This window comes from Myotis brandtii, unplaced genomic scaffold (genome assembly GCF_000412655.1).
Source record: "Myotis brandtii unplaced genomic scaffold, ASM41265v1 scaffold630, whole genome shotgun sequence".
NCBI lineage: Eukaryota > Metazoa > Chordata > Mammalia > Chiroptera > Vespertilionidae > Myotis > Myotis brandtii.
The window spans coordinates 1,337,677-1,357,265 of NW_005370412.1; the positions used below are offsets into that span (position 1 = coordinate 1,337,677).

Sequence of the window (19,589 nt, forward strand, 5' to 3'; positions counted from 1 at the left end):
AAAAGACTCGGGCTTTCAGGAATTTATAAGGGGCTTTATTGATTTTCTGATTCATTGTAAAATTCTTATTCCTTTGTTCTCAAGGTTCACTACAGAGCAGGGTTTTGAGTAAGTGATACCTTACAATTTTCATCAAGCATCCACCGAGTGCCTACTGTGTGCTGACAGAGTGGTGCACTGGAAAGAGCACAAGCCATATATGGAGAGGGACTTGGGTTTGAATCATGCCTCTGCTACTTAGTAAGTAAATGTGACCTTGGCAAGAAACACAACTTATCTGAACTTCAGCAACGTGAAGGTAACACCTGCTGACAAAGTGTTATCAGGAATAGAGATAACCTATGTAAATCCCCAGTTCATAGTAAGCACTCAATAAATGGTAGCTATGATTACGTGGGACATAGGGAGTACATCCTGGAGAAAACCTAGAGGACAAGAGACATGACCTGTGCCACACCCGGTGTACTGTGCCTACACGCATGCACACACACACACACACACACACACCCCTCAGTTAATTTCTACATTAACTAATGCTGGGAGACAGATAGTTGCAAACCTGGTTTTATAAAACGGAGGCTGAGAAGTTAAATAATTTAAGATCACCCTGATACTAAGTGAAGGAGATGGAATTCAAACTGTGTCCTTAAAGGGTTTATAGTCTAGCCAGAGAGATAAGCTGGGCAGAAATAGATAAGTACCAACGCAGAATGGCCAAGTGCCAGTTGAATAGCAGAGCCAAAAAGCATTTACCAGTTTAGAGAGGGAGTTCATTCTGAGGATTGGCCAACTGGGGAAAGCAAAAGGAAACAGGATTAGAACTTGCTCCGTCTCCCTGAATACCCTTGAGTTCCTAGATGTCACCATCACAACTGCTTGTTGGTCCTGGAAGCCCAGCCCAGCTGCTGCGGGGACAGAGGCAGCCCTCAGCTCTCCCAGTCCCCCCTTCTCTCCCTCCTCCGTCCATTAATGGAATATTCATATGCAGGCCCTCCCATTTCACTCTGAAGTTTTATCCAACCTGTGTTTTTCAGCATTATCACAAAAGGTCACTGTCAGAGTGGTAATTCTTCTATTAACACAAAACCCAGGTCTATTTTATAGAAATATGTTCTAGATTATCTTTCTTGAAATCCTTTTCTATGATGTGAGCTTGAATTGCTTATAAGTGTATGTCTGGGCCATTTCTGCACTTGGTAATTTTCAAAACATCTCTTTTGGGCTCTATTGCCTATGTAGTCTGGCTCACAGTGGGTACTGCTGAAATTCATTTTGCCAATATACTGTGTATTGAATGGTTCCTATGTGCCAGGCACTGGAACATAGAATGTATGTTCTATGAATGGCTGATTAACTAATGAAGGCCATAAGAATCTAATTTGAATATCAATATCCATGGCAGATTATTAGTAAATAAACTCTGCAGCATTAATGGAAATATAGTGTATACAGTGACATACAGAAAAACTCCCAATTCCTTGCGGCAGGAAACAATCCTTGACAATTTCATCATTGGGCGTATAAACACGTCATCATGTAGATGGACTTTGAGTTAGCAAAGCTGGGCAAATTCACACATCTTTGAAATTTGATCTTAATTTCAATTGCAAAGGCCTAAATTGGGTTAGAGCAGCTTGCCTTCTGTCTTCACCGCTCCTCATTCCTCAGGGATCAATGACTAATTCATTCTTTAAAAGTAAGGTAGAGGGCAGCCCAAAGACTCAGCCTCAGGGATTCCATCTGGTTTGCAACTTCCTGTGTGTAATGCACAGACCATGTATTTTAGCTGTTTTGTGAGTAACAGAGTACAGGCTTTAAGGTCTTTTAAAGCATGTCAAAGGGTTCTATTCAGCAGCTGATGAGACTCCAAATGTTTTCCTTTTTATTATTCCCAGCCCTCCAAGTTTCTCCAGAATTGTCACCGTTTAGAGTTAGTGTCTTTTCACGTTGTTCCCAAAATTCTCTATTTATGCTACTGTCATGTTGCTCAGGAAAAAAAATAGAGCTTTTATTCAGTTCGGGTAACACCTTAGATCCACACTGGTACACCTCAAAAAGGAAAAAAAAGCAAAGACTGCCTTAGCTAGAAGTTGAATCTCTCATTTCTTTCTTGGTTTCACTTCCTTTTCCATTCTGGTGGCTTCCCATTTTGGTCTGTGGCCTCCTGTTCCCTCAATTTATTTTCCGTTTGAGAAGCTGTTTTCTCTAAAGCTGTTTTTCTTCTTGATTGTTCTCACTCTCTGGCCCTGTTTTGCTTCTTCAGAGGTCTGGCTGCTGCCACGGCACTGGCCTCAGACCCAGCCTCTGCTTGCCAGGGATCCAGGCCAACCTGGCCTTCCACTCAGTCCCTCAGCTCCACTGTCCAGCTCCAACCGGCTCAGCTCAGAACCTTCTGGTCCCTAACATTCTCTCACACAAAACCCTGCCAAGGGACAAATGCAGAAGCTCCTGCCTAATGGGCTCGGCGAACACGGAATTCAGGGAAGGAGGGGGAGAGGAAAAAGTATACATGATCAGTCCTTAGAAGGAGCAGTTTCACATGCTCCTTAGGTCTTTAATAAGAACTGATGAAATTTGTATTTCTGTAATGAATTAAAGACCCAAATGACAATAGAAAAAAAAAGATCCAGATTATATAACAGCTCTACAGACCTTACGGATGAAAAGATATCTGTTAGGTATCAGATTTGGGGCCCCCAAGATGACTTAGAACTCATACCTCAGCACCTCTTCTCATAGCCTTTGAGAAAAATGGTGCTTTGAGTAAGAACCTTTGAATTCTGTCCTTATCCCTAATATGTGTGTGTGGGGGGCGGGGGGTGCAGAGTGTGGTTAGAATGTTTGGGATCCCTAATATCACAGGCAAGGCAACAACAAGATAAAGTATTAAATAATGTTAATGCTGTAGAAACCTTGGAAGAGTTCAGACTAGTCTTTGGGGCATTGATCCTGAGCTCTGGAATGTCTTATGATCCTGAGTGGGATATTTCCCCTCTATGATTTCAGTTGTAAGATGACACTGTTCTTTTGCACCAGTACATGAGGCCTAGCTAATTAAAATACTATACTGGTTCATTCAAGAAGTATTTACTGGGTTCCTACTACATTCAAGGCATCGTGCAAAGAGACTGTGTAATATGACAAAAATTTAAAAATAGATAGCCATAAATAAACTCCATGATAGGATTATGTAAAACCTTTCAGATAATTTTAGCTCTTTGGATATACAAACAGGGCTTCCAGTTCCACTGTTTTGAATAAACTGACATGTTTTTTTCCACTACTACCCCTCTCTTCCAAATCAATTCATTCATCTTAGTCTACCGCCAATTTCCATCTATTTTCTAATGGTATGACCAGAGCTGCCATGTAATGTTGTGCCCTGCACACCAAGGGGGCAAACAGGGCAGAAATCCATTCTATGTTTTGCTGATTAAGCCATGTCACCCAGCCTGGGTCAGTGTCCACCCAAAGGAACAATTCTCTAATTTGAACAAATGCCCCCTATATGTATTAGCTGTGGCCCTGCTCATGTCCTCAGTTGGCTTACAAGCCAGACATAGAATAAATGGGCAGAGCTGTGTTGTGATCAAACAAGATTCATAACAAAGGCACATTGTTTTTTGTTTGTTTGTTTTTAATATATTTTTATTGTTGAAAGTATTACAGATATCTCCCATCCCCCCCCTTTCCCTCACTCCTCCAATCTCTTACCGCCCCCCCTCCCCCAGGTATAAAGACACATTTAATGGCATATATGGTGCTTATCTTCACTTATTTCTGTAAGTGGCCATATTTGGTGTCCTTTTTACTCAGCCAAGCCTACTGTGGGGAAGCAAAAAGAAAACTTGTTGGGGAAGGAGGCCACAGTGAAAGCCTTGGTGAGGTCCCCTGGAGCCACAATATGGGTTCCCCGTGGTCTGAGTGTTTCCAGAAATCTTATGTCCAGGAGAGTCCAAGATCCTGGGACCTGAACTCATACTTAACTCACTGAAAAACATCAGCATCTTCCCTCTGGTAGATTTTGACCTTCTTACTGAGAATCAAAGATGACAGGTGAACAAGAGGTAAACAACAGTGAAGATTTTAGGGGTACAATAAGGCGGATCAAGGAGTGTTAATTCTCACAGTGGGGCTTTTATTTACTCTCAGTGGGTGGGGAATAAGCATGGAGAATAAGCATATTTATAAAGGTGAGTCAGGCCCATCTACAATAAGCCAGTAGAAAAAAGACAGAAATTGGATTGAACCCTATTCTGATAAACATACTATCATTTTTATATTAAAAGGTTGCACTTGGGTCTAGATCTTTGTAGTTCCACTGAAGGTAATAATATGTCTAATAATTATTGTCCTTACTCTCCCACAGAAGACAGAAAGAATGAGATCACTTCCATAATCGGACCATGCATATTTCCAAGATTCCAAGCTACCAGGCAGAGATGCCAGAAGAATGGGACACTTTGGCTTTCTCTCGGGCCAGGAAATATGTGAAGTGATCCGGCTATTCACAGGGCACTGTAGAAACTCGCTGGCTGCTCTCAGGGGTGGTCCAAGGCTGTCCGTAGGGTCACAGTCATGGCACCCACGGTTCAAAGCTCTTGCATAATACATTCTCATGATGGAAGAAAAAGGCCACTTCATGATGTAGTGAGGTGCTCTTCACTGGTGGTATTCAAGTGGAGCCTGGATGCTCAAGTCAAAGGCACTGGAGAAGACATTGCTGGCCTTCATATGGAAGGATCTCTCCAGCTCTGAGATTCTCTAATTTACTTGTAAATCGTTGACAGATGGGATGTAGGGTAGTGCTGTATCATGAGACAAAGCAAAAGTTTGAGCCAAATGTGATAAAGGAGTCCATCAAAAGAGCTTGAAAGTTGACAGTTTTTTGGGAGCCAAAGAACGAAGAAACCTTTGTGGCTCCTGTCTTTCTGCCATAAATGCTCAGTCCTGTAATATCCATGTCTGTGGTGGGTGTGGTCAAGAGCTTTGAGCACTGGACTTGAGTCCATAGGGGGCAGAGGTGACCGTGGTTCCCACGGGAGAGACAACTGGAAAAGAGCTGTCCCCAATTATTGATCTGGTGCAGGAAGGTAGATGACTTCATTTTTCTCTGAAAGAAAGACTTTTTAGTCAGATACGTGCATTTTTCCTTATAGCTCAAAAAAAGATTATGCAACGTTCAGCAAAATCTGAGAAGCTGCCATTGACATTTTTAGCCTGCTTTGTCAAGATTCTCTCAGTACTTGACAAATTTTAACTCAAATTCACACACTCCACAAGATAAAAAGCAGGAACTCACAGTGTCTCGTTCTTGAGACAGGTGTGTCATTGTAAAACTTTTTTTAAATTTTCTTTTTTGTGTTGTTTTTTTGTTTGTTTGTTTGTTTTTTTGCTTCAGCCATTCTTATTTCTTAGATTGAGATTAGTGCTGTACTTTGTAAAGAGAACAGAATGATCCACTAACTCTGAGCTGATTTTCTAATAAAAGGGGTTGTTTTTTACTTTGATCTAATAATATGCTTTATACCATAGCACGTGAATTGGGGTTGAAATCTGTGGTTATGAAGCAAACCAAAGTCCTGGCCCACACTGGGTTCAAACCCAAAATCCGGGTCTCATCAATATTATGCTGTGATCAATATTATGCTGTGATCAACCTGAGCATCTACTGAAATCAGGGGTGGGAGTAGTGTGGGGGGGGAGATGACCTTAAAATACAGCAGAAATCATGTCTGTCTTTTGCATTCCTATATCCCAGCATCCAGTACAGTGCCTGGAACATAGTAGGTATTTAATACATATATATGGAATGAACGATTTCCCCAAGGTATCAAGAACCTATATCCCTCCCATTTCTCCTTCCCCTTTGCCTTACCCCAATTCCCATTTTCCAAAGGTATCTACTTTTCAACATTTTATGTGTTGAAAGATGAATTTAGAAGGAAAAGGTATTTCATATGATTGGGTCAGAAAATGTTTGTCAAAATGGGAAAACTTACTGATGTCTTGAAACAAAGGACAAAATAAAAAGTCAATAGTAATTAATAATAAGGATATAGTTTAGAAAAAGACAAACCAAGATCACTCTATCTTCTCTGACCCAACTTCTGGGAAGACAGTTCACCTGGACAGAAGTTGTCCTACTCTGTTGATGTCAGGCATCACCTAAGAAACAGACCACTCTCCTTGCAAGCATTATCCACTCGCGTGTTCCCAATATGGTGGGAGAGGTGTTCCTTCTGTGATCACAAAGTGTGGACCAACTCACATCTAAATGGAGGATAGAGTGGTAAGTGCAGAAAATAAAGTTTGTGGGGCTGTGGGAGTGATAATCTGCAGCCCCTTGGACCCTTCCACATGTCTCTCACCTTGGGGCCTCCTTCTCCGGGCCAGGAAGCCAATTCCAGCCAGGACCATGGTGAGGACAATGGACCCAGAGACAGCTTTGATCACCAGAAGGGTAGTTTCTGACCCTAAAAGCAAGCATATGGGGGGAAATCCACAAGTCCTTCTCCCGCTCTGTATATTAACTTTTGGGCACTTTTGTCCCTGTGATCATCGGGAAGCCCAACACCATTTTTCTTACTCCTGCTTCTCACTTCACGGATCCATGCAGGGCAGTCATCTAAAACAGGGGGACAGTAGCTCTCAAAGTGGGGTCTGGCCCCAGGGGTCTTCAAGCAAGACCCTTCAGAGAGTCCACGAGGTCTAAGTCATGACTTCCCTTTCCTTAGCTCTCACACGTGCACAGTGGGGCTTTCCAGAGGCTACATCACATGTGAGGACACCATCGCTCTGATAGCTCATGAAAGGTGTACTCGTATTTTCTTGAGTTTAAATGTTAAAATTTTTAATATAGTAAGTAGCAATAGAGAAAACCCACATAAATAAAAGCTTGTTGGGATCCTCAGTTTTTAAGAACACAAGGAATCCCTGAGACCAAAAGGTGAGAGAGCCTCTGATTTAAAAGACGCATTCTAAAGCATCCAGTGATCCCCCTCGCTGCTCGCCCCCCTTCCTCGTCTCACTTCCCAGACAGCACACCCTGTCCTTACCCTGAGGGACCTGAAGAACCATTTGGACGTCACAGTGCTCCACATGACAGGAGTAAAGGTCGCTGCTCTCAGAATCCATTTCCACAGATACCCATGTCTGATAGGTCCCGTCCCCACTGGGAAGAACACCTCCATAATCCATTTCTTGGATCATTTCTTCCCCATTTTTCATCCAAATCATGGAAATTTCAGGGGGGTAAAAGCCATAAGCTCTGCAGACAAGAGTTGTAATTCCTGGAAAAGTTTCTTTGCGACTTACTTTGACGAGTGGGGGCTCTAGGAAAAAGAAGATAAAGTGAAATAGAAATATCTTATGTACTGAGCATACACTATCAGAACTTGGTGACTGGGTTTCCCAATTAATTAATTTTCTTCATTGCAGGAAACATCTAAAACCAAGAATGACCCGGAACCCAGTTTCATCAACAACAAATTTATTGTGCACTTCCTGCTCGGGCAGTGTGCTCAAGAATAATGAATGTGTTGTTGAGCCATGTAACTGAGCTACAGAATTTGTATGTAACTGTGACAAGCAATTTAGCAAAAGTTTGGAGATTAGAACTCAGCACTCCTTTTTCTCAATTCTGTGCTTATGCAAAGATATCACAGCCATCTCCGCTCAGCTTTGGCTCAAGTTGGTACTTTGGTGATTGCTGTGGTTTGATTGTTTGTCCCCCCGCCCATCAAATTCATATGTTGAAATCCCAGCCCCCAAAGATGATGGTATTAGGAGGTGAGGCCTTTGGGAGGTACTTAAGTCATGAGGGTAAAACCTTCAAAAATGAGATTAGTGCCTTATAAATGAGGTTCCAGAGAAATCCCTTGTCCCCGGTCACCATGTGGAAACACAGCAAGAAGTCAGCAGTCTGCAACCTGAAACAGTGTCCTCATCTGACCACTCAGGCACCCTGATCCTGGACCTCCAGCCTCCATAACTGTGGGAATACATTTCTGTTGTTTGTAGGTGACCCAGCCTGTGGTATTTTCTATGGCCGCCGGCATGGACTACGACAGTGACTGTCGTCAGATACAAACATATGTAACGGGTCACGTCATGGTTATGCCCTCCAAGGGGCTATGGACATTCATATCCAGGAGGAGCTCCAGCAGTGACAGCAAAGAAACCGTCCATTTGTGGTCTTGCTTCCTCTGAACCATTCTGCTCGTTTTCCATACGGTGCTGTCCTTAGTGTTTCCTGTTGACTCTGGGTCACATCTAGACACGAGCCACCCAGAGCCCAACGCCATCCCTGGAGGGGCTGCTTCCTGTTTGTCTCTACTCACTTCCTCACCCCACGGTGCTACCTGCCACCGAGATACAGGAGGAGCCCTCGTCTCAACAATACCTTCCAGTTCTGTTTTCTGTGGCATATAGTTTAGAAGAAGAAAAGGCTTTCCAACATTAACAAGAAAATATAAACGCCTCCGAGAGGAACTCTGCTTGTTGCCTGTAAGAAATGATCACAGATCCTTTCCTAGGAGTGGGTTTTGACCAATGGGTTGAGACACCTTTAGGACACTCGTGAGTGGTAGAGAGTAGGCTTGGAGGGGGAGCAGCTATACTGAAGTTAGACTTCCCACACTGCTCACGCACACCCCAGGTATGCAAGCTTCCCCCATTTTCCCAAAGAGTACTCGCCCTCAAATCCCAGTTAAACTCTGTCTTCCTTCTCCTAGTGCTGGTTTCACTGAGAACGGCAGGCCTGGCAACTGGGTTCTCTGTTCAAAAAGGTCATGCCACTAATCACGCTGAGGAAGTAGAGACTCTCACAGCTTCTCTTCAGACCTGGCTGGCCTCGGCCTAAAATGCCTCATGATTAAGGGTTCCATGCAACCCCAAGTTGGCCCTAGACTTCAACCAGATCCTGAGCGGGCAGACGTTTTTCATTCTGGCAACAATACCATTTAATGGGTAAACAGAGACCTATAGTATACAAAGAGCTTTCATATACATTATTTCACAGCAATTTCTGTGAGGTAGGCATATCATTTACTTAATTTACTCACGGTTATTGCTTTGCTGGCCTAGCCTCTATTGGCCCCATTTTTTCTCATAACAAGAACCCCGTCTCCTGACAAGCACACTCCCTATATTGAAAAATTAGTCCACCCCACCCCAACATGTTGCTTCTTTTAAGAGGTACCATTCTTGCATATGCCCTGGCAGGAACTTGAACTGTGACCTCCTGGTTCATAGGTCAACGTTTAACCACTGAGCCATGCCGGCCGGGCAAGAGGTACCATTCTTAACCCTGACACCGAAACATAACCCAAGCTGTGTGTCCTGGCTGCTCTCTCTTTGCTAGCTCCCAGATCTAGTATCAGGCCGTCTGTGCCCTGCTCTGTGCCCCAGGAGGCTGTGCTCACCAGACTGCACTCCAGGGCTCCCTTGCCCCCAGCTACCCGTTGGGTCTGGCCTCTGGGAGGAGAACCCTTAGCAAAAGATCAGAAAACTAGAAGAGAGAGTGGCTAGGAATTTGTCCACCAGTTGCCCAGCCATTGCAGTCTGCTATTGACCATGGTCCTCCATAGCCACAGCTCTTGCTAGAAGGTTCTTCCAGGGTACCAGCCCTTGCGGGGTTCTGGTAACAATAGTCCCTTCACTTTCGCCTTCAGATCCAAGGGTAGTAATGGCTTCCCTCTGCTCCAAGTCCCTAAGTATTTCACTATCCCTTGCCCATGTCCTCAACCCTGATTGCACCTATGTAAATAATCTTGTTACTGACTTCCCAGTTAAACCATCCTGAGTGTGCCATTTGGTTCTTGTCAGGACTCTGTAACCCATGGTCAGTCTTAGAAACTTCTCCTGATGGGCACAGTGATTAGTGCAAGAGGTGGCACATGATCCAACTGAGGCCAATCAGAGTCCTCCTATAATTTAAAAAAAAAATTTTTGTAGCTAGAACTAGGAGAGAGAAGCCCATTCTTCCAAAATGGTGAAACTACAAGGACATGAGCTTTGTGTTGGCTACAACCACCTCCCCTCAGAGAAAACCATGCAAGTCTTGGTTTTAATTCCTTGGGTTCCCACACTGCCCTGATTTCTGCCTGTCAAATAACCTCCCCCCTTATGCTTAGGCCAGTTAGAGTAGGTTTCTGTTAACTGCAACCATTAAAATTGAGATTGTTACTTAGCTAGTGAGTAGGAGAGTTGAAGCTCAAACTCTAGTTACCTGCCTCCATAGGCAGGCTCTTAGAGAGATAGTCCACACTCATAACTGGGGCCCTGATGCCTCCCGAGGGCTGGCCACAGGTCTGGAAAGCCCACCATTAAAGACCACCCCTGTGGGAAAAGGCACATTGTGTCTAGGAGTTTCCTATAGCATGACACAGGGAAATTCACTTTGAATAAGATTATAAGGGGGAAAGTTCTGTATTAACCAAAAGTTAACTGATTAAATCCTTATCGTTAATGTGTAAGGAGCTTTTCACCGAAAGAAATCTTATCATAAATCCTTTAGTAAAGCAAAGACCCTCTGTCTCTCTTCTTTGTAAGTCCAGATTTCACTCACACTGGTGTTATGGGAGCCCTTAGTTACCACACAACTTGTAAGAACTGCTCCACTGCCCAAAGTATTTCCCAGCTTATCATTGTCAGGAGATGGAAGGATTCGTCTCACTGGATCCCCACAAAAGAAGGTGTCCCCAGGGGTACTCCACTCTCTCAAGTGGGATTGCTGAATCTCGTCAAGATGCTGATAAAAGCAACTGGGGAAAGTTTTCACAGGGAGTCATAGATCATGACGGTCTGACTAACAAGGTGGGTTTCAGAGTAAGGTGAATATAACCTAAGGAAGTTATAAAACCAGGGTTCTGGGGGTGCGGGGACAAGGTGTTCTCCCTTCTTTTTACCTGTTCTTTGTAGAGTGTCTTTCCCATACTCCAGGAATCTCTTTAACCAGGCGATACATTCTTCTTCCAGCCAATTCTTCTGATATTGTAACTCATGCCAATTGGCCTCCCACGCCCTCTTGGTGATGTGAGCCACATTATCTACAGCTGTCCAGGAGAGCGTGTCTTTATCAAAGATAAGGAAATCCTGTCCGTCATATGCATATTGCAAAAATCCTGTGGTGCTTCCATCCTCCAGCAACTCACAGCCAATCATCCTCTGGTAAGTGTGAAACCCTGGAACACACATACAGGCCAGAAAAGGGTTTACACAGGGTGTGGAGGTGAATGCCCTGGTGACGGGAGTGGGGGTGTGGCTGGGAGCATACTCCACCCCAGGACAGAGCACTCCACAGGCCCACCACGGCATCACTGTCTCCAGGAGGTTCCTGTGACATGATCCCATCTAGCAACAGATATTCGTGGCAAACTTACTGTGTGCCAAAGGAATGCGATCATTCCTGCCTTGGGGAACTATAGGATAACTCCTATAATAGCAGTGATTAATGGGTAAACTTTATAGTGCATTGGAGCGAGAGATATGCAGGAGCCAGAAATATCCCTGGAAAAGTTAATGTCATAAGTCACTATGCACACGTGAGCAACTCACTAAGCCTGGCCACCAGGAAATGAGACACAGAATGGCCACATTTAGATGGGAAAGGAGAAGATACAGGTCACAAGCCTGAATGATATTGGGATCAGGACACAGGGGGCAAAGGACAAAGGGCTCCTAGGGACGACAGACAACGGAACCCCATCCACCAAATTGTCCAGGCTTTGCCAAAAGCCACAAAAAGGGCAACTCGGCAAAAGCTTTCACGCGCTGTCGGCCCAGGGACCGGTCTTGGCCGGGGTGGGCCCCAGGGAGGGGAAGCAATCTGCTGCGCTCACACCTGAGTGATTGTAGTGTCTCTGCAGGCGCTCCAGTTCCACCTTGAACGTCTGCTGCCAGCCCCGCAGCAGCTGCGTGTACCTCTCCCAGTGATCCGGCGCCAGGTGCTCTGCCATCCACGGCGCCCGCGGCTCCTTCAGCCGAGAGACACTGTCGTATGTGGTGATGGGATGAGAGTCCACGTACCCCACTGAGAGAAATTCAGGGATCCCATGGCCAGGTTCTGAAATGCCCAGGCGGAAATATCTCAAAGAGTGAGTCCCTGGGAGGGAGGCAAAGAAGGAAGATATTTAGAGTCACAGACCATCCAGGCCCATAAGCTGCCGTCTCTTTAATCCCCACGCACTGCTCCATGTTCAGCAGTGCCCACTCCTCCCTGGACCGGCTGCTGCCTCCTCTTACAGAATCATTGCCCCAGGAACTGGGGCTGCAAAGGGCTTGAGAACTTTAGCCCAAGACCTGGAGCCTTTTTCATAAAGGGGAGCAGAGCTAAAATCTAATTTATTTGGAGTCTGCAAAAGTATGCTTGAATCTGTCACTGACTTTGAAACCGTGCTATTTCTCCACATCTGGAAAGGTTCTATGGCTTTGCAGATATGCAACTGTTTAAAGATGGAGGCAAAAGGAAGAACAGATTGTGAACATTAGTTCTCACACCTCCCTGATATCCGTCTGTGTATTCAGCAGACATCTGAGCGCCTCCTCTGTGCCCGGCTCTGCACTAGGCCCTGCACACACAACAGACAAGACAGATGCAAGTGTCTGCCCTTATGGGGGGAAGGGAGGAGACAGACAATACAAAATAAATGAAATATATAACATGCCTCTAAAAAAGTGCAATGGAGAAAAATAAAGCTGCAAAGAGGACTAAGCAATATGATTTTAAACAGCAATGGTTAGGGAAGGCCTCCCCAAGAAGGTGACTTCTGTAGGGAATGAGGGGGTCAGGCAGATATCTGGGGACAGCAGTCCAGGCAGGGGGGACTGTGCAAAGGTCCTGCGGAAAGGACCTGCCTGGCATGTTCCAAGAGCAGCAAGAAGGCCTGTGGCTGGAGAAATGGGTAGGAATTGCTTCCACAGTTACTCATAGAAAAAAAACAAACCTCACAGAAATCAAATTCTAGGCATAGAATGAGAGAGGAGCAGGAATAAGGAATTGGAAAAAAAGATGGTGTTACTGAGCTAAGTTGGATTGGTATAGAAGTGCCCTTGGAATATGGGGTTCCATATATGACAGCTGGGTCTACATGCGTAGAACATGCCACCAAGTTAAAAAAAAAATAAAGGTATTAACATCGTGGAGCATTTCTGCTCAACAGGAGAATCTTTTCTAAATGAACATCACTGACATTACCACACACAATATTTACAATTCTTGTAATGTCGCTTTCTTCTTAAAAATATCACTTTATAAAAATCTGCATTACTAGAGTTTATAAGAGGTAAGTAAAGAGAAATATGGTCTGTCGACAATGCTGTCCAAGTCCAGTGTTCTGCCCTTTTCTCCAACCTCAATCTCAGTCTAATTCCTAGTTGCAGAGCTCTCTGCCAGCCAGCCCTGACTTCAAAGGCTGCTCCGCCCCTAGAGGCTGGCCTCCATCTGTCCATCATCTGCCTGTCCACCCCTCCTGCAGCTGCAGCCTGGCCCCACTCCAGGACATCTCAGCCCTCTCCCCTTTCTTCACTGTGGGCCTAGTTATCCATCTGGTGTGTCCATAGGTACGAGTCACGCTTGCTCCTTAGTTGGGCTTCCAAAACTCGACCTCAGCTGTGATGGGAGATTGGTGGACAGATGTTAAATCAGTGACTCAACAGAAGAGAGAGGGGAAAGCCCATCATCCCCTCTCTCATGGTACCTTAGACCCTGTGATCATTTATATCCTATGGATATATTACCCGGATGATCAGATGAAGTAGAATTACGAAGGTTGAGTCACTTGAAAAGACCTATATTTGATCATTTTTTATCTCCTAAAATGGCAATTTCATATGATCCCATCTAAAAAAATCTTCCGACTCTTTCTTCTTGCTCCAGTAATTATGAAATTGGGTTTCTCTCTTCCTTTCCACGAATAGACGATCAGTATCAACTCACTTATTGAACTGAAATCTACAATTTTGAATTTGGTCTGTTCAGGCCAGTAAAACTGCTTCTCAAATGGCCTCCGCTGCCTGTCCCAAGAGCCTCTGGTAGACATTGCTGGAAAGCCTGAACAACACAACCAAACAACTCTTACACCAGACACAGTGGTTACTTAGTGTCCTAAATTATGTTCCTTTAACTTACAGGTTAACTGACTAGGCCACTTTTACAAAAGGCTGTAAAAATCACTGGTTATAAAATAATTGATAGTGTTTTCAGATATGCATCCATGGGGGCAATTTTTATTTATTGGGTATGTACCACGTACATGGAATTGTGAGCAATGTTAGGAAGAGAAAAACAAATCAGATACTCGTTCTTCCCTCCAGGAACGTACATTACTATAGGAGAACTTGTAACATAAATAAATACAGTGCAATGACACATAGCAGCAAGTAGTTAAGTGACATGATCCAGTGCTCAGAGGAGAGAGAGCTGCTCTCTCGTGAAGCAATCCAGAAATGCTCCAAGGAGGTGATGATCCTTCCACCAAATTGGGCCTTCAAAGAGCTATGGAGGGCTGCAGCATCTGAGTCATAACCATGAGAATTGCACTTATTTATTGAGCATGTACCGTGTGCTAGGTACCAGGCTAAGCCTTTGGTAATGCGTTTCATTTACTCTTCATAGCAACCTTATGAGATAGGTTCTAAAATTCCCATTTCAGTAGGTTCAGAGAGATGACGAAATGGCCCAAGATCATCCTTAGAAGCCATACGTGGAGAAGCCAGGATTCACTCCCCTCTGTCTTGACACCCAACTGGTCCTAAGGCAGGGGCACTTCTCCAACCCAGACTATTATAGGCTCCCCTCTCCACCACCATTGCACTCTCCTGCCCCCTTGTGTCTAGAATGATTCACTGTCACTGATTCCCCTAGTCCCTAGAGGCTCAGGCTTTAGAACCTTCCTACAAGAAGCTGTGGGCCCTGATTGGATAACCAGGTCAACAAAGTCCCTATTATTTGCTGACCCTCCCAAGTAGCCTGATGCCTTAATACAGTCAGAATGACTATGATTTCTGGGAACTACTGTTTGGAATTTCAGGCATCTTGGGAATGAGGGGGAGAAGTGGATGGTGATATTTTTAGTTAAGAGAACCCTTGGACACTTCTCAAACCAAGCATTCAGTGAATGTGGACGGTTCTGTAAGCAGCCAGAACTCATCTAACTGCAGGAACTTACTTAGGGCATGAAAGTGCTGAATGGGACAGTTTGACATTTTAGCTACTCTTTGGAGGCCACCCTTTGGGAGGTTACCAATGTCTCCTTTTGTATAAGTTTTATTCTTTTCTGAATTTGCAGTAGGCATAGTCCTAGAGCTAGGGATGCAGCAACAAACTCGTCAAAGCCCCAGCCCTATAAGCTAACTTCTAGAAGGTAGTGATGAAAATTGTGAAGAAAAATAAAGCAGATAAAAAGTGTGAAGAAGGCTGATCTTTTAGACAGAAGGATCAGGAAAGTCCTCTCTGAGCAGGTGGCAGTTGAGCAGAGATGTGAATGAAGTGAGGAAGTGAGTCATGGGAGAAGAACCTTCCAGAAAGAACAGCAAGCCCAAGTCCTTGAGGAGGCTGTGTTTAAGGAATAGCAAGGACACCACTGTAGGACCATGTAGAGCATTAGAGAAGAAATGAATGAATGAGCCCTGGTGGGGTTTTTTTCTTCTCTCTATATACAATGATGACCATATGTCTCATATTTCCCAGGGAAATTCCAATTTTGTGAATTTTATTGAAGTCATAACAAAACCTGATTTGATACTTATATTCTTGAAAGGGTTTTGATAATAAATATAAATTTGGACATCAGAAACAATGTCCCTTGTCATCTATCTCAATCTGGGTTTCATAAAGCAAGTGGGGTAAGAGGAGGGCTAAGGTCAATGGATTTTAGTGAAAATAGATATTCCAACTAGTCAGAAAAAATATCTACAAATTACTTGAATTTCTCCAATTTAGACAGATTCCATGTCAACCAAGAAGAAGAGAGCCTTAGGGGAGTAAAACGTTGTCTTGGAGAAATTTCTACTGCATGTACCTTGGTAACAGCTCCATGGAAACAGACTGAAGTCTAATAAAGTCTATAGCAAATGCCCATATTTCCCCACATTAACTCTTTGAACTCAAGGTCATTTCTAAACAGATAATCTGTAAGTCTGTGTTTTTATACTAGCTCAGTTGTCAATTTAGGGGGCTTAGACACCATTAGTCTTTATCTGTGAAGGATTCCATCATTTGTGAGGCAAATTGATACAGCAGATTGATATGCATCCATAAAATTATGAGTAATATCAAGAGTTTGACCTTGGTTATTTCAAGATTAAGCATACAAACCACATATGGCTATGCAAGAGAGATCCTATGCAGGGCCCTAGCTAACTGCACCCACCAGGGACAGTTTCACACAGGTTGAAATGAAGAACAGGATGAGTTGTAAAGCATGAAACAACATTTTTTGGTTTTTGTTTTCATACACATTCTGCAACTACAGTAAACCACAGTTGCAATTTTACAGTCGTAATTACTGCTCAAGTTCTCTCTGGCTCACAGTCAGATAATTTCAATTTCTTAGGGACATTACCTTTGAACATAAATTCACTCAGGAGGCATTTATTAAGTGTCTACTGGTCACTAGGTAGTGCTGGGGAAATAAAGAAAAGAAAAATGAAGAGATCTCTCCCTGGCTTTAAGGAGAGCCTTGAAGGAAAGATTTTTGCAAATAGGAAATTAAAAAACTGTGAACAGGAGCTATGGGAGCACACAGGAAGGAGCAGTCTACTGCAGGCTATGGAGCCAATGAAAGCAACACACTGGAAGCGAAATTGGAGTTATCTTGACACTTCCTAGAGCTGTGCTCCCAAGCACTCCTTGCATTTCCACCTCTAGAAGCTCCTACGCAGGGCCAGCATTAGGCTCATATACCAATTAGACCAAGTCTTTTTTAATAACCCTGGCTCTCTTCCCTATCAGCATCCCTCAGTGCTCAAGAACTCTCAGTCAGGGTCGTGGCAGGAAATAGCCTTCACTCCAGATGGGTAACATGAAGAGACCTTGAGAAGGGACTCCTTGTATGGGAGGTATGAGCAAGGTTAAGAAAAAAAAACAAAAAAACAGAGGGATAAGAGGTCCAGACGCTAGCAATGATGGGAAGCCTTTACCACCCCTAGAGTTGCAGAGATAAGAATAGCAAATTGTGTTCCCCAAGCCCAGTGGGCGCTGGACCCGTATGAAGAGGGGCTAGTCAGAGGAAATTATATTGCAGAGGGACACCGCTACCACTGGAGACATAACAGAAATGGGAAAAGGGAAGACGAAATACCCCGACCTGTCTTTCCTCCTAGCTCTCTGACCTCTCTCCTGTCAGTGTCTCCCATTGGGTGGAAATCAACCTGCAAGAGAGAGACTGGGCGATGCCGCCTGTAAGCCTCATCCTCCAGGGCACAAGATAGGAGAGAGAAGGATGACGTCTAGGAGTGAGAAGGAGAATAACCAGAACAAAGTGAGCCTGCCTACCCTTCACAGAGGACTGGCTTTGTTTCACATCCACCATGATCCAAGTGCCAGGTGTCCGCATCCAGAGGCGCTGTGACATTGCGAGAACCCCTGACCTGTGGGCCAGAAGACCTGACTGCTCATGACGTGGGCTGGGTTTCTCAGCCTGACACAGGGGTTGGTGCGACCACAGCATGAAAGATTATGTTTGGCGGGTATTGTGGTCACATTATTGGACAGCTCTTTACGGATCAAATGTAGCAACATATATGCCTTTTACCTTCCGGAAATATCACCCTTTTCTCCCTTCTTCTGTCCATAATTTCTCTCTGTCCCTCATCCCCCAATCTTTCCCATTTCTGATGTAAATGGTGGGATTTTTCTGGGTTAAATTTCTGTAGAAGTAGGACCGATGTCTGTCTTGTTCACGGTCGCAACTCCAAAAGTTGCTGGCACGTGGTGGGCCATCAGCCAACATTTGTGTGGTTAATACACAGATGATTTGGAAGGGCTCCTTCCCGTCATCTCAGGAGTCACCGCCTACCGCGGCGCTGATGCAGGTGGAGACACCGCCTGCTGCCGCCCAGGGAGTGCGGCCCGAGCAGGAAGAGAAGTTGCTGAGGGCACAGAGCCTGGTGCTTCCAGCCATGGACCTTCTCGGGTTTTTGGGGTAACGGTAGGCACCCGCTTCCCCAGTGACACGGGCCCTAAACCATGGAAAACTCCTCCTGGGCTTAGTTGATATCGCTCACACCCAGGAAGCAAGTCCAGAACCAGGGTTTTCTCTTTCTGGGACCTTTTGTCACAGGTGGAGCTTGTGGGGAGGAAGAAAAACAAACCGGCACGATGACTCTGCCCCACTGTTCAAAGCCCCTGAAACTCTGACCACATCCTAGGAGACTCGGGAAGCCAGTGAAGAGGAGAAACAGACGTAAGAGAAAAGGTCTGAGCAGAAAACAGGGAGCAATGCTCAGAGGAAAGTGTGGCAGCTCCCCGGAAGGTCCTTCCAGAATGGCTTCCGCCCCGTCCGAAGGGGTGACTGAAATCCTGCACGCGTGAGCTGGGAACTGTTCACGAGTCCAGCCTCCGACACGTCCCGGGTATTAAACACGCTTTTCCGCCCGGCTTCGTCGACATTCCGCCGCGAGTTTTAGGAAGACAAGCTGTTCCCCCTCGGCGGCCTCAGCTCCGGAGTTCGGAGCAGAGAGAACTTGGGATACTCACGGGCAACGCTGCGCTTCACCGTAAATACAATGAGGAGGGGTAACAGGAGCACCATCAGCCCTTCTAAACTGCTTTCTCTCAGATTCTTTTAACCAAAACACCGGCAGGTCCCAGCGGATCTTTCAGGAACCTAAACTCCACCCACTCAGGGTTTAGAAACTGCTCGAAGCTCAGGGCCCTCTCCCAATAAAAACGGGGCATATATGCAGTGTCATCAGTTGCTAGGCAGAATAGAGGGGGGAAAAAAACAAGAGCGCTTCCAGATTCACTTTTAACCCTTTGGTGGCTTGATATATGTAGTGTCATCAGTTGCTAGGCAGAATAGAGAAAGAAAAAACAAAAACACGAGCGCTTCCAGATTCACTTTTAACCCTTTGGTGGCTTCAGGCGCCGCTTGATCCTTTTGGTATGTCCGTCTCAAACCTGTTCCCAATCTTTTAAAATTATTATTATCATTATTATTTTTCAATTACAGTTGGCATACAATATCATATTAGTTTCAGGTGCCCTATTCCCAACGTTTAAAATATTTACAGAGCACAGCTATGTGTAAGGCACAGGGAACACAAAGATTAGTCATTCCTTGTCCCCCCAGGGAGCACAAAAGAAAAGAAGCCTTTATTTCTTCACTGGAGCATAGATTTCACCATAGAAGGATGTGCAAGATTCACACAAGGTCCCAGGATTTGCAACTCCCTGCCCCGGCTTCCTACAATGCAATAGTCCATACAGCTGATAGAGCACATATCCCTTAGCCAGTCTTATCATTTTTAGCTTAGGTCTATTTTCCCTGATGCTCGCACCCAGTACAATAAACTAAAAAAAAAAATTTTTTTTAATGCTTTAATAAAGGAGAGCAAGTAAAAGGCCTAAAAGTAGATTCTGAGGG

General features: G+C 44.7%; 1 protein-coding gene and 1 long non-coding RNA gene across 6 annotated transcripts in view; one reads left to right on the forward strand and one right to left on the reverse strand.

The window, feature by feature from the left end:
• The window catches only part of LOC106723715, a 21,302-nt gene extending 16,436 nt beyond the window's left edge, over positions 1 to 4,866 (forward strand). The window contains exon 3 of the long non-coding RNA XR_001359431.1: positions 4,370 to 4,866. This is a non-coding gene — a long non-coding RNA (uncharacterized LOC106723715). The remainder of the gene's footprint in view (positions 1 to 4,369) is intronic.
• Positions 4,667 to 18,896, reverse strand: LOC102243984 (major histocompatibility complex class I-related gene protein). 5 transcript variants are annotated; one of them, XM_005880222.2, is made up of 6 exons: positions 18,701 to 18,896; positions 11,846 to 12,106; positions 10,911 to 11,186; positions 7,059 to 7,334; positions 6,372 to 6,476; positions 4,667 to 4,808 (listed from the first exon to the last, which is right to left on the reverse strand). In XM_005880222.2, exons 1-6 carry the CDS (start codon positions 18,753 to 18,755, stop codon positions 4,765 to 4,767), a joined length of 1,017 nt encoding a protein of 338 aa, XP_005880284.1. In that variant the 5' UTR covers positions 18,756 to 18,896; the 3' UTR covers positions 4,667 to 4,764. The 5 variants fall into 5 exon arrangements, with proteins under 5 accessions (XP_005880284.1, XP_005880285.1, XP_005880289.1 ...); XM_005880223.2 differs by having other exon boundaries at positions 4,667 to 5,113; positions 18,701 to 18,890; XM_005880227.2 differs by lacking the exon at positions 18,701 to 18,896 and adding an exon at positions 17,498 to 18,691.
• Positions 18,897 to 19,589: the final 693 nt, after the last annotated feature.